The sequence below is a fragment of the Nakaseomyces bracarensis genome (genome assembly GCF_045282275.1).
Source record: "Nakaseomyces bracarensis strain CBM3 chromosome Unknown Scaff12_0, whole genome shotgun sequence".
NCBI classification, from domain to species: domain Eukaryota; kingdom Fungi; phylum Ascomycota; class Saccharomycetes; order Saccharomycetales; family Saccharomycetaceae; genus Nakaseomyces; species Nakaseomyces bracarensis.
In genome coordinates this window covers 1,284,924-1,296,392 of record NW_027263958.1, presented here as the reverse complement: position 1 = coordinate 1,296,392, position 11,469 = coordinate 1,284,924, and the positions used below count along the sequence as shown (strand labels likewise).

At 39.1% G+C, this 11,469-nt stretch overlaps 3 protein-coding genes across 3 annotated transcripts; 1 reads left to right on the top strand and 2 right to left on the bottom strand.

Moving 5' to 3' along the window:
- Nucleotides 1–3,437: 3,437 nt before the first annotated feature.
- SSU72 (RNA polymerase II subunit A C-terminal domain phosphatase) lies at nt 3,438–4,058 on the top strand (the record flags this gene model as incomplete). Its single annotated transcript, XM_071054119.1, has 1 exon — nt 3,438–4,058. One exon carries the CDS (start codon nt 3,438–3,440, stop codon nt 4,056–4,058), a length of 621 nt encoding a protein of 206 aa, XP_070910531.1.
- Nucleotides 4,059–5,663: 1,605 nt separating this feature from the next.
- Nucleotides 5,664–7,814, bottom strand: GCD6 (translation initiation factor eIF2B catalytic subunit epsilon; the record flags this gene model as incomplete). The annotated part of the gene is made up of 1 exon (XM_071054118.1): nt 5,664–7,814. One exon carries the CDS (start codon nt 7,812–7,814, stop codon nt 5,664–5,666), a length of 2,151 nt encoding a protein of 716 aa, XP_070910530.1.
- Nucleotides 7,815–9,035: 1,221 nt separating this feature from the next.
- On the bottom strand, nt 9,036–10,757 carry HSP60 (chaperone ATPase HSP60; the record flags this gene model as incomplete). Its single annotated transcript, XM_071054117.1, has 1 exon — nt 9,036–10,757. One exon carries the CDS (start codon nt 10,755–10,757, stop codon nt 9,036–9,038), a length of 1,722 nt encoding a protein of 573 aa, XP_070910529.1.
- Between the last annotated feature and the right edge of the window lie 712 nt (nt 10,758–11,469).

Genomic DNA, 11,469 nt, shown 5'->3' with positions numbered 1-11,469 from the left:
TCAAGAACACTGACACTACCGAGACAGACGTGATCTCCTTCTTCCCAACCGTGGGCTCTGACGGCAAGACACACACCGGCTCCACCACCTACACCCTTTCTGACAACGAGACCTACTCGCAGCCACCAGAAACTACAACTACCGTCAAGAACACTGACACTACCGAGACAGACGTGATCTCCTTCTTCCCAACCGTGGGCTCTGACGGCAAGACACACACCGGCTCCACCACCTACACCCTTTCTGACAACGAGACCTACTCGCAGCCACCAGAAACTACAACTACCGTCAAGAACACTGACACTACCGAGACAGACGTGATCTCCTTCTTCCCAACCGTGGGCTCTGACGGCAAGACACACACCGGCTCCACCACCTACACCCTTTCTGACAACGAGACCTACTCGCAGCCACCAGAAACTACAACTACCGTCAAGAACACTGACACTACCGAGACAGACGTGATCTCCTTCTTCCCAACCGTGGGCTCTGACGGCAAGACACACACCGGCTCCACCACCTACACCCTTTCTGACAACGAGACCTACTCGCAGCCACCAGAAACTACAACTACCGTCAAGAACACTGACACTACCGAGACAGACGTGATCTCCTTCTTCCCAACCGTGGGCTCTGACGGCAAGACACACACCGGCTCCACCACCTACACCCTTTCTGACAACGAGACCTGAGCCACCAGAAACTACAACTACCGTCAAGAACACTGACACTACCGAGACAGACGTGATCTCCTTCTTCCCAACCGTGGGCTCTGACGGCAAGACACACACCGGCTCCAACCTACACCCTTTCTGACATGAATACTCGAACAACTACCGTCACTCACTACCGAGACAGACGTGATCTCCTTCTTCCCAACCGTGGGCTCTGACGGCAAGACACACACCGGCTCCACCACCTACACCCTTTCTGACAACGAGCTACTCGCAGCCACCAGAAACTACAACTACCGTCAAGAACACTGACACTACCGAGACAGACGTGATCTCCTTCTTCCCAACCGTGGGCTCTGACGGCAAGACACACACCGGCTCCACCACCTACACCCTTTCTGACAACGAGACCTACTCGCAGCCACCAGAAACTACAACTACCGTCAAGAACACTGACACTACCGAGACAGACGTGATCAAAGACACACACCGGCTCCACCACCTACACCCTTTCTGTACTCGCAACCAGAAACTACAACTGTCAAGAACACTTGATCTCCTTCTTCCCAACCGTGGGCTCTGACGGCAAGACACACACCGGCTCCACCACCTACACCCTTTCTGACAACGAGACCTACTCGCAGCCACCAGAAACTACAACTACCGTCAAGAACACTGACACTACCGAGACAGACGTGATCTCCTTCTTCCCAACCGTGGGCTCTGACGGCAAGACACACACCGGCTCCACCACCTACACCCTTTCTGACAACGAGACCTACTCGCAGCCACCAGAAACTACAACTACCGTCAAGAACACTGACACTACCGAGACAGACGTGATCTCCTTCTTCCCAACCGTGGGCTCTGACGGCAAGACACACACCGGCTCCACCACCTACACCCTTTCTGACAACGAGACCTACTCGCAGCCACCAGAAACTACAACTACCGTCAAGAACACTGACACTACCGAGACAGACGTGATCTCCTTCTTCCCAACCGTGGGCTCTGACGGCAAGACACACACCGGCTCCACCACCTACACCCTTTCTGACAACGAGACCTACTCGCAGCCACCAGAAACTACAACTACCGTCAAGAACACTGACACTACCGAGACAGACGTGATCTCCTTCTTCCCAACCGTGGGCTCTGACGGCAAGACACACACCGGCTCCACCACCTACACCCTTTCTGACAACGAGACCTACTCGCAGCCACCAGAAACTACAACTACCGTCAAGAACACTGACACTACCGAGACAGACGTGATCTCCTTCTTCCCAACCGTGGGCTCTGACGGCAAGACACACACCGACTCCACCACCTACACGTTGATGAATGTTTTTTCTAATGGCAGTTCTTCGTTCCTTGATAATAATCAATGGTGGTTGTTATTATTGGTACTATTAATTTCACAAATTGTATGAAAGAAATAATTCATGTAAACATTGTTGATCGTTCGTTCTCCTTTTTTAAAAAATAACTATATTTGTATAAAACTTAGAAATATTTTCAGTAAACACAATTATTTTATGAGCTTGAATTACTATTGTTAATTTTTCTATAGAATCTAAGCTTATGCTTCAGAGATACTTTATAATTCTAGTCTCACTTTTAAAGTCTTTCGTAGATTAAACTAATATTTAAAGAGACATTATAAATCATTTCTTAGATCGTTTATGATAACTGGCATTTTACTATGACAGTGGGGAATAGTACAGATTCACATAACATATTATGTATAAAACAGTTTGTCAGAATCCTGATTTACAAAAGCATAAAAAATACTAGTAAGATGCCAACCTTCTGAATACCAAGAGAAAAAATAAAATTATTTGTAATTATATCAGACACAATATAGATATGACATTCTAAACTACGACAGTAATGTTCTCCTCGGGTCGAATCTTATTGAGCCAGATTCAATAATTACTAACCTTAGACTATATGTTCGTTGAATCATAATAGAAATATCTTTTGGAAATAATAAGTGAAAGCTATATCTCATTATCAGACATCAAAGGGGAAGTGACTGTGCTCTAATTAGATTAGGTTAAACAAATCTTGATAGTAGAAGTTTTTGTGAATAATTATGGAGAATAATTGATGGTAGATTATCAATTTATTGCATAATATGATTATTTAGAGAACTACAAGCTAGTTTGTTTCTGAATTGTTACTAGAAAGCAGTTATATAATATTAATAGTAATTCGATCAGTCAAGATATTATTACTAAGACTAGAAAACTTTTATAGCAATTTTGTATCCAATCTTATGGATTGGTAGTTTTAGATATAAAAGTTTTTATGGATATTGTTCAATTGAATAAGAACATGATGTTGGTTCAGATTAAACGCTAAATAAGGACATGACACATGCAAATCAAACGTTTATAATTGCAATGAAGTAAAATTAAAGGTTGCATTAAGTAATGAATACTCGAAAATAACTCAATTTCTATTGGTCTAACAGTCTTAAATATTACATGACAAGAAGTATAGTTTTGAAAGTCCGATTTTAAACTTGTATCAAGTATTAGTGCACTTATTACGTATATCTCATTTTGTCAGACATATAGTCACGTGTATTATTGTATCTTGTGATCTAATCGTATTTTTTTATCATCAAGGCATTGATTGATATGTGGTATAGACAACAAGCATATAAGTACTAAACTGTTGTTGCTATTGATTTTTATTTGAGAAGAACATAGATAGAAAACCGACCAGCAAACCCTGAATATCAACACTTTTACCATGTCTACTCAACGAAATACCGATTTAAAGTTCTGCACAGTTTGTGCTTCAAATAACAATAGGTCTATGGAATCTCATCGCATTCTACAAGAAGCAGGATATGATGTAAACTCGTATGGAACTGGTTCGGCTGTAAGGCTGCCGGGGCTATCATTCGACAAGCCCAATGTATACCCCTTTGGGACTCCTTACAATGATATATATAATGATCTACTCAGCCAATCGGCAGAGAGGTATAAAGCCAATGGTTTATTGCAGATGCTTGACCGTAATAGAAAACTTAAGAAGGCACCTGAAAAGTGGCAGGAAGGTAAAAAGACATATGATTTCGTTTTCACTTGTGAGGAGAGATGTTTTGATGCAGTTTGTGAAGATTTGATGAATAGAGGTGGCCATAAAAATAAGATAGTTCATGTAATAAATATAGATATTCGTGATGATAATGAAAATGCCAAGATAGGTGGTAAAGCTATTCTAGAACTAGCAAACATGTTGAGTAGTAAGGTATCTGATTGTAATGAAAAAAATGTTCTCTTTGAAGACTGCATTATAGATGTTCTTACAAAATGGCAGGAGGATTACCCTCAATTGCCGTGTTTATACGCCCCAAGTTATTATTAATACGAGTCCACATGTAAGAATAGTCAGAGAATATACTTACATACACGTACATAATAATAAACCAAGCATTAGCATATACTTTTTAACATTGCCTATATATTAGTTAATGAGTCAATATTATGGAGTAAAAGAAGCTGACTACTTAATAAATCAAAAGGCCTCATTCTCATCACTACTAAAATCAACTGATTTTGAAGAAACGATGGGAATTGATCAGTGATACAACCGCTGTTGATGCTCAATATCACATTGAAACATATAGCAGAATACAGTAAACACTGAAACATTGCAACTTTAACTATCAAATACCCGTTGGATTCCTCGGACAAAAAGGTTTATAGTAAAGTAGCAAAAAAAGGTAAGAAATCAAAAATTATAAGACCCACCCGTTTCTACCAAAAAACCCCACAGCCTATATAACTCAAAGGAGTTATACAGAGATTCAGGATAAATTCCTATGATTGTTTATGTTAAGAAATATTAACAGACAGCAAGCTGTCATATTAATACTCCTAAAGATAAACGCCATATGGTACCATTTAAGATTCCTAGTACGAAATTAGGAATGCCCAAACCTGAAATGCCACCGTTATTTAACCTTCTGTAGCCAGAATCAATAACATTGCAGCATATACAGGTGATAAGGACAGCCTTATATCTGTATTCAGCATCGCAAGCAAATAACTAAAAAACCAACATCAACTTATGCTCAAAGAAATAAATTTCCTCAGCCACAAATCAAGTGAGGATATCAAGTATATTTACCTGAAATACATGAGAACACCTAGGGAATCTTCAATATCAAATGATCATCGAATATATCCTAATAAGGACCAAAAGGACCCTCGAATCTGAATACTGCAGGAAAATCCAGCTCCCCAAGCACCAGTTATAATTCCTGGTACCATTATCCTCCAGGCAGGATGAATACAGGACTCTAAAAGTAGAAAAAATTCAGTGCTTTCTCAATTAAGAAAAAACAATGGATTATGCCTACTAATTAGAGTTGAGGAACGAAACGTCAGCAGACACTCTTTCCGCAAAGTTTGTGTTTATGACAAAGGAGTTAACATCAATTATAGCAAGATTTGAGCTCACACTACCCTGGCAGAATTTTTCAGACCCGAAGGTCCAAAATATCCTGCTTAAAAATAGCGAAACCCAAACCTTGCAGGAAATGCTTAACTTCCCTTTTTTTGGAAATATTGAATGCCTGGTCAGAAGGACTTCTTGATCTCCCCTGACATCTTAAGGTAAGTATGATTTCTTTAAAAAAGGAAATAAAGAAAAGTAAATACAAGCAAAATCAGAAACATCCAACAAAGGAATTATTTAAAAAAAATTTGTCACCATGCCTTTTTATATGATTTTTTTTTTTCAATAATTTTTCTTTCAATATTTTACTTTCGTTTAATATGATCTATATCTACTTTTATCTACTTTACAAAATGGAGTTTCTATTAAAATTTTAAACTATGAATTCGAATGCTAGAAAAATGACTATTGCTATGTATGTATATAAGCAGTCTTCCCCACATACCAAAGTAATAAGGGATAGATACATGGTATTCTTCAAAGGGAGGACACATCGAGATTGTTTTACTACTAATCACTCTCTTCCTCTGAGGATTCTTCCTCAGCATTTCTCAGCCATTCTACCCATTTTGCTGTAAGAGTCTTCACTTGATCGTATTTACCGTCATTTGAAACGCTGTCCCACCATTCATAAATGATATCCTCCTCGAGAATATCGTTGTCGTAAAGAGTGTTCAAAGCGCTAAAGAGAATGAACTCTGGCTTCTCGAATTTCTGCTCCACTATTAGCTCCATGAAAATATTAATTAGATCGATGTATTCTTCTGGTTCAAAAGCCTGTCTTTTGAAGAGAGCACCCCACTGGTCAAACACCTTTGGTACAGCATCCTTTGGACCTAATGTTTGTGTTTCGATGAAGTGATACACTCTTCTAACCAACGCAGTAGCAGTTGCTTGTCTGACTTCATGATAGGTTACATTCATACTCATTCTCAATGTATTCAATTCAAGTAAAGCGGTATCCAAGTCATGGTCATTTTCAATGGCTCTCTCAACAGTTGCTATACCTTCAACCATAAAGTCTTCCTCTTCATCTTCATCAGAATATCCGTCCTCTCTGTCAGTATAAACACTGTTGGTTGACATAGTTCTCTTCTTTTTGGTTCTTCTCTTGGTGGAGGATATAGAATCATCACTTAAATATATATCCTCTACTTGGTGTCTCAGACTGTTGACAATCTTATAACATTCATCATCATCCAGATCATCCAAATCGGAGTCATCACTCTCATATATGTAACCTACGCCGCTTTGTTTGACCAATTTGAGTTCTTGTGGTGTTTCGCTATCATTATCTTCTTCGTTGCTCTCAACATGGTCATAGTCTTCAGTATATAGTTTCGATGATTGGTTTTTGAGTGGAATACTAGAAATTTTAGTACCTGCTGGAACCTCCTTGTTATCCTCGATGACAACATCAAAACCAATGATACAACCGTCGTTCAGGAAAACATTGGATCCGATCTTAACATTAGATGCTACCAAAGAGTGTTCAATCGTAGTTCCATTGCCAATAATGGTATTGTCCCAGATATAACTGTTACTGATCTTGATATTTTCGCCAATAATACAATTTCTCCCTATAACACAGTTCTCGATTATTGTCTTTTCACCTATTTTTGATCCAGAACCAATTGCAGTACATTTACCTATCTTACAAGATTGTGCCAAAACGACATCTTTTTCCTTATAAATATGTCTGGACTCATACGAATAGGTTTGATCTTCTTGAATATTAGATTCCAAAACTAATGGATAGCATAATCTACCAAGGAAATCTTGACAAATTGTATCGTAAGAGTGCCAACTCTCCGCTCTTACGGCGTATTCATCAGTGATATAGGCATAAATATGCTTACCCAATAAATCACTTGAGATCACACCTTTTACAAAATCTGTTCTCAGAGATTGATAATCGAAATTTTCCTGGAAAATTGGGGGAACATGTGGAGTACATATATCAATTCTGCAATCGATTAGATCATTTCTCATTGAAAAAGCCTCGACACTTTCTAGTAATTCTGGGTCAATGTCCAGAACCTTCTTGGATTTTGAATTTGGTGGCGGCATATCTTGGTAATATAAACATCTATGAGTACCTTTTTCTAATACGAAACAGGCAGGTTCAATGGTCCTTGTCATATGGTACTGGCTAGCTTTATTTAAACACATTGTAGCAATGTGGTCTTTGTCCTTAGCATGCATTTCCTTGTGGAATTCCAACATTTTGGAGAAATCAATGTTAGTTACGACGTCACCACTAACTAAAATGAAATCACCAGTGATAATACCTCTATTATCTAGATCTCTCATCACATCACCAACAGATCTAGCTTCTGGATTCATAATAGTGCTGATCTTAAAGGGAGACCAAGGTAAGTTCCACTTCGACTGTTCAATGTACTCGTTAACCTGCTCAGCATGTGCAGAGCATACTAAGTAAACTTCATTGGCACCAGCTTTAGCCAGAAACTCCAATGTGTATTCAATTAATGGGACATTTGCTAATGGCATCAGACACCGGGGTTTGGAAGCTGTTAATGGCATGAACCTGGTCTCATAAGAATCTGTCATCACAACCGCCTGCAAACGGTCTTCTACATCAACTTCTTCACCTTTTTTTGGCCCACTAGTGGCATTTTTACCCTTCTTACCAGCCATAGTAGTAAGTCTTTGACGGTTTTGTGTCTGATTCACCTTAATTTAGTTATACAGTACTACTACATATGTATTAAAATAGTGGTGATGCCTTTCAAAAAATTTTTAATTTTTTTTTTTGAACTTTTTTTTTCCTTACTCTTCCCATCGAGCGGTGTAAGCACTTCATCACCGCAATTCGTTTTGCTTCCTGCGATGAGCGATGAGGGCATGTTTAAGCATACCAAGAGACAAATTTACTAATACTAGAACTTTCAATAGATTTTAGGAGTTTAAATATAGCATTCTTACAGATCGAGTAAGCGTGTATATTTGTTCCCCAAAGTCTTCGCTATTTTTCTATATATCTTGAGTCTTAAGAGTCTATCAAATCCGCCAAAAATGTAAATATTAGAAACGATCTTATCGATGGTTCTTCAGATACCAATACAAAATAGAGATTTCCAGCAACAGGAACCAAAGAGACAAACTTATGTTAAACATGCATCAATGCACTTTGAAGAAATTTAGCAAACAATTCATTCATGCTAAAACAGTTAAGTTCATCATGTTAATGCCTAGTTATGATGTAAGCTTTTGTGACTTATATACATGCAATGACTATCTATGTATACATGTTATGACATTCAAAAATATGTCTTAAGTCCGGTATTATCGAAAATTTTAAAAAAAAAGAATTGGGGCGAGCTGGGAATTGAACCCAGGGCCTCTCGCATGCTTGTGATTTGTATTCAGATTTTCTCCAAATTCGCCCAAAGCGAGAATCATACCACTAGACCACACGCCCGTTGTAATTCGATGTTCTGTTTGATTTATGATACATTAGTAGACACTGCAAATTTAAACTCTAGCATTCATATCAACAAAAAGATCTAAAGTACTTATATCATAACTATTTTTAAAGAGATATGTCTTTATATCAGTCAAATTATTTAAGAGTACATAATTCTTCATTAGTAAGTTAGTAGAATGTTTTGTGAGATAAATAATACTATTGTCATAGTCCACTTCCTAAAGATAAAATTTAACAACAAATATCATATTTTATTGCTTATTTACAGGTCAATATATATATATATGTTATTTGAAAAATACTAAAACGTAGTTACTATTTGTAGGAATTAAGATGTACAGGGACTCAATAAACTATCGATATTCTATAAGAATGATGATTTGGTATTGAGAGAATTTTAAGTTTTTATGGGATGACAGTGTTTACACGAATCACATCATACCTGGCATACCTGGCATGCCACCTGGAGCACCACCAGCTGGAGCAGCTGGTTCTGGAGCATCAACGATGGCAACTTCAGTAGTTGCCAATAGAGAAGCAACACCAGAAGCATCCACTAAACCAGTTCTAACGACTTTGAATGGATCAATGATACCAGCGGCCAACATGTCAGTGAATTCACTCTTAGAGGAGTCATAACCCTTTGCAAAGTCAGCACCGTATTCATCAGCAAGCTTACCGACAATAACAGAACCTTCTTCACCGGCATTGTCAATAATTTGCTTGGCTGGTCTGGTGATTGCCTTTCTAATAATATCAACACCTAGTTTCTGGTCGAAGTTGTCAACCTTAACTTCGTCCAAGACTCTGGTAGCCTTAACCAAGGCAGTACCACCACCCGGCAAGATACCTTCTTCAACAGCAGCTCTAGTGGCGTTTAGAGCGTCATCGTAACGATCCTTCTTTTCACCGACTTCAACTTCTGAGGCACCACCGACTCTGATAACAGCAACACCACCAGAAAGCTTAGCTAATCTTTCTTGCAACTTCTCCTTTTCGTAAGAGCTGGTAGAAGAGACATCAATGGAGTTCTTAATTTGTTCAATTCTCTCTTGGATGTTTTCCTTTGGACCATTACCGTTTAGGATAACAGTATCTTCCTTTGTGATAGTGATGGAATCACATGAACCCAAATGCTCAATAGTACATTGCTCTGGCTTTAGATCTAATTCTTCAGTGAAGACAGTGCTACCTGTCAAAATGGCAATGTCACCAAGGGTGTTCTTTCTGTTGTCACCGAAACCTGGGGCCTTAACGGCACACACCTTGACTTGGCCTCTCAACTTGTTTAGGATACAAGCTGCTAGGGCTTCACCGTCCACGTCTTCAGCTATGATCAATAGTGGTCTTCTACTTTGGTTAGACAACTCTAGAGCTGGCAAGATATCTTGGATGGAAGAGATCTTCTTTTCACTCAACAATAGTAGAGGCTTTTCGAATTCAACCTTACCGGACTTGGCATCGGTGATAAAGTAAGGGGAGATGAAACCACGGTCGAATCTCATACCTTCGGTGACTTCCAATTCGTCTTCCAAGGTTCTACCTTCTCTAATGGTGATGACACCCTCTTTACCGACCTTCTCCATGGCAGATGCAAGCAACTTACCGACATGAGCGTCACCGTTGGCGGAGATAGTGGCAACTTGGGCGATCTCTTCAGAGGTGGTAATCTCCTTCTTGTTCTCAGTCAAGTAAGCGATGACTCTCTCAACGGCAGCCTGGGAACCTCTTCTCAAATCCATAGGGTTGCATCCAGCCGCAACGTTCTTGACAGACTCAGTGAAGATAGCTCTACCAAGTACAGTGGCAGAAGTGGTACCGTCACCGGCAGCCTCATTCGTCTTGGAGGCAACTTCCTGTAGTAGCTTGGCACCCATGTTCTCAAACTTGTTCTCCAAGGTGATAGATCTAGCCACAGTAACACCATCCTTTGTGATCTTTGGAGCACCGAATGGCTGCTCGATCAACACGTTTCTACCCTTAGGACCCAAGGTGGCAGAGACAGCATCTGCTAGCGTTTCAACACCCTTCAATAGAGCAGCTCTACCTTCAACACCAAACTTCAACTCCTTAAAAGAGGAGTAGTACATCTGACCAACATTCTTCTTTAGCAACGAAGATTGCACAGAACGACGAGCAACAGTTCTAAACATCTTTTGATAATTTGTATTTTTTATTTTAAGCTTGATAACAAAAAAAAAGATATAATTGGTTGTAGTTCTTTATGATTCAATTCCAACAATCAATCACAAATCAAATATCTTTTAATATAAGAATATCAATACAGTATTCAAGTATATATATTCACTTGGGAAGAGTCTCTCTCTCTCTCTCTGTCTCTCTCTCTCTCTCACACTCTGACACACACTTTCTCTCTCTTACACACAAGCGAGGGGGAAAACAGCTCTTACAAAAGAAAAGCATTTTCTTCGCAGTTCTAGAAAAATAACAAAACACATACGTAACAAGTGATTGGAATATAATCGTATTAAAGCATTACTCATCACGTGATTTATTATCGTATGAGGGTACCAAAGCGTGTGATATTAACGTATAATCGGATATTAATCATGTGTGATTAACGTATAGTTGTATATAATGTATTACCCTACTTTTTGGAACACGAAAAATTCAAGAGATAAAGAAAAGAGAAGCGGCTCCGCCTTTAATTTTTTTTTTTATATATATTTATTTTTTTTTTAGGCACTTCACAAAACTTTAATACGGCTTCTCTGCACCTTTTTTGTACTGCTAAAATACACTGAGGGGAGATATATCTGCGCCGTTTCAACTCAATTTCTTCTTCCCGATCGGGTGCTATAAAAATTTAGAGTGATGCTGCGCTATGCTCATTGTGTAAGGGCA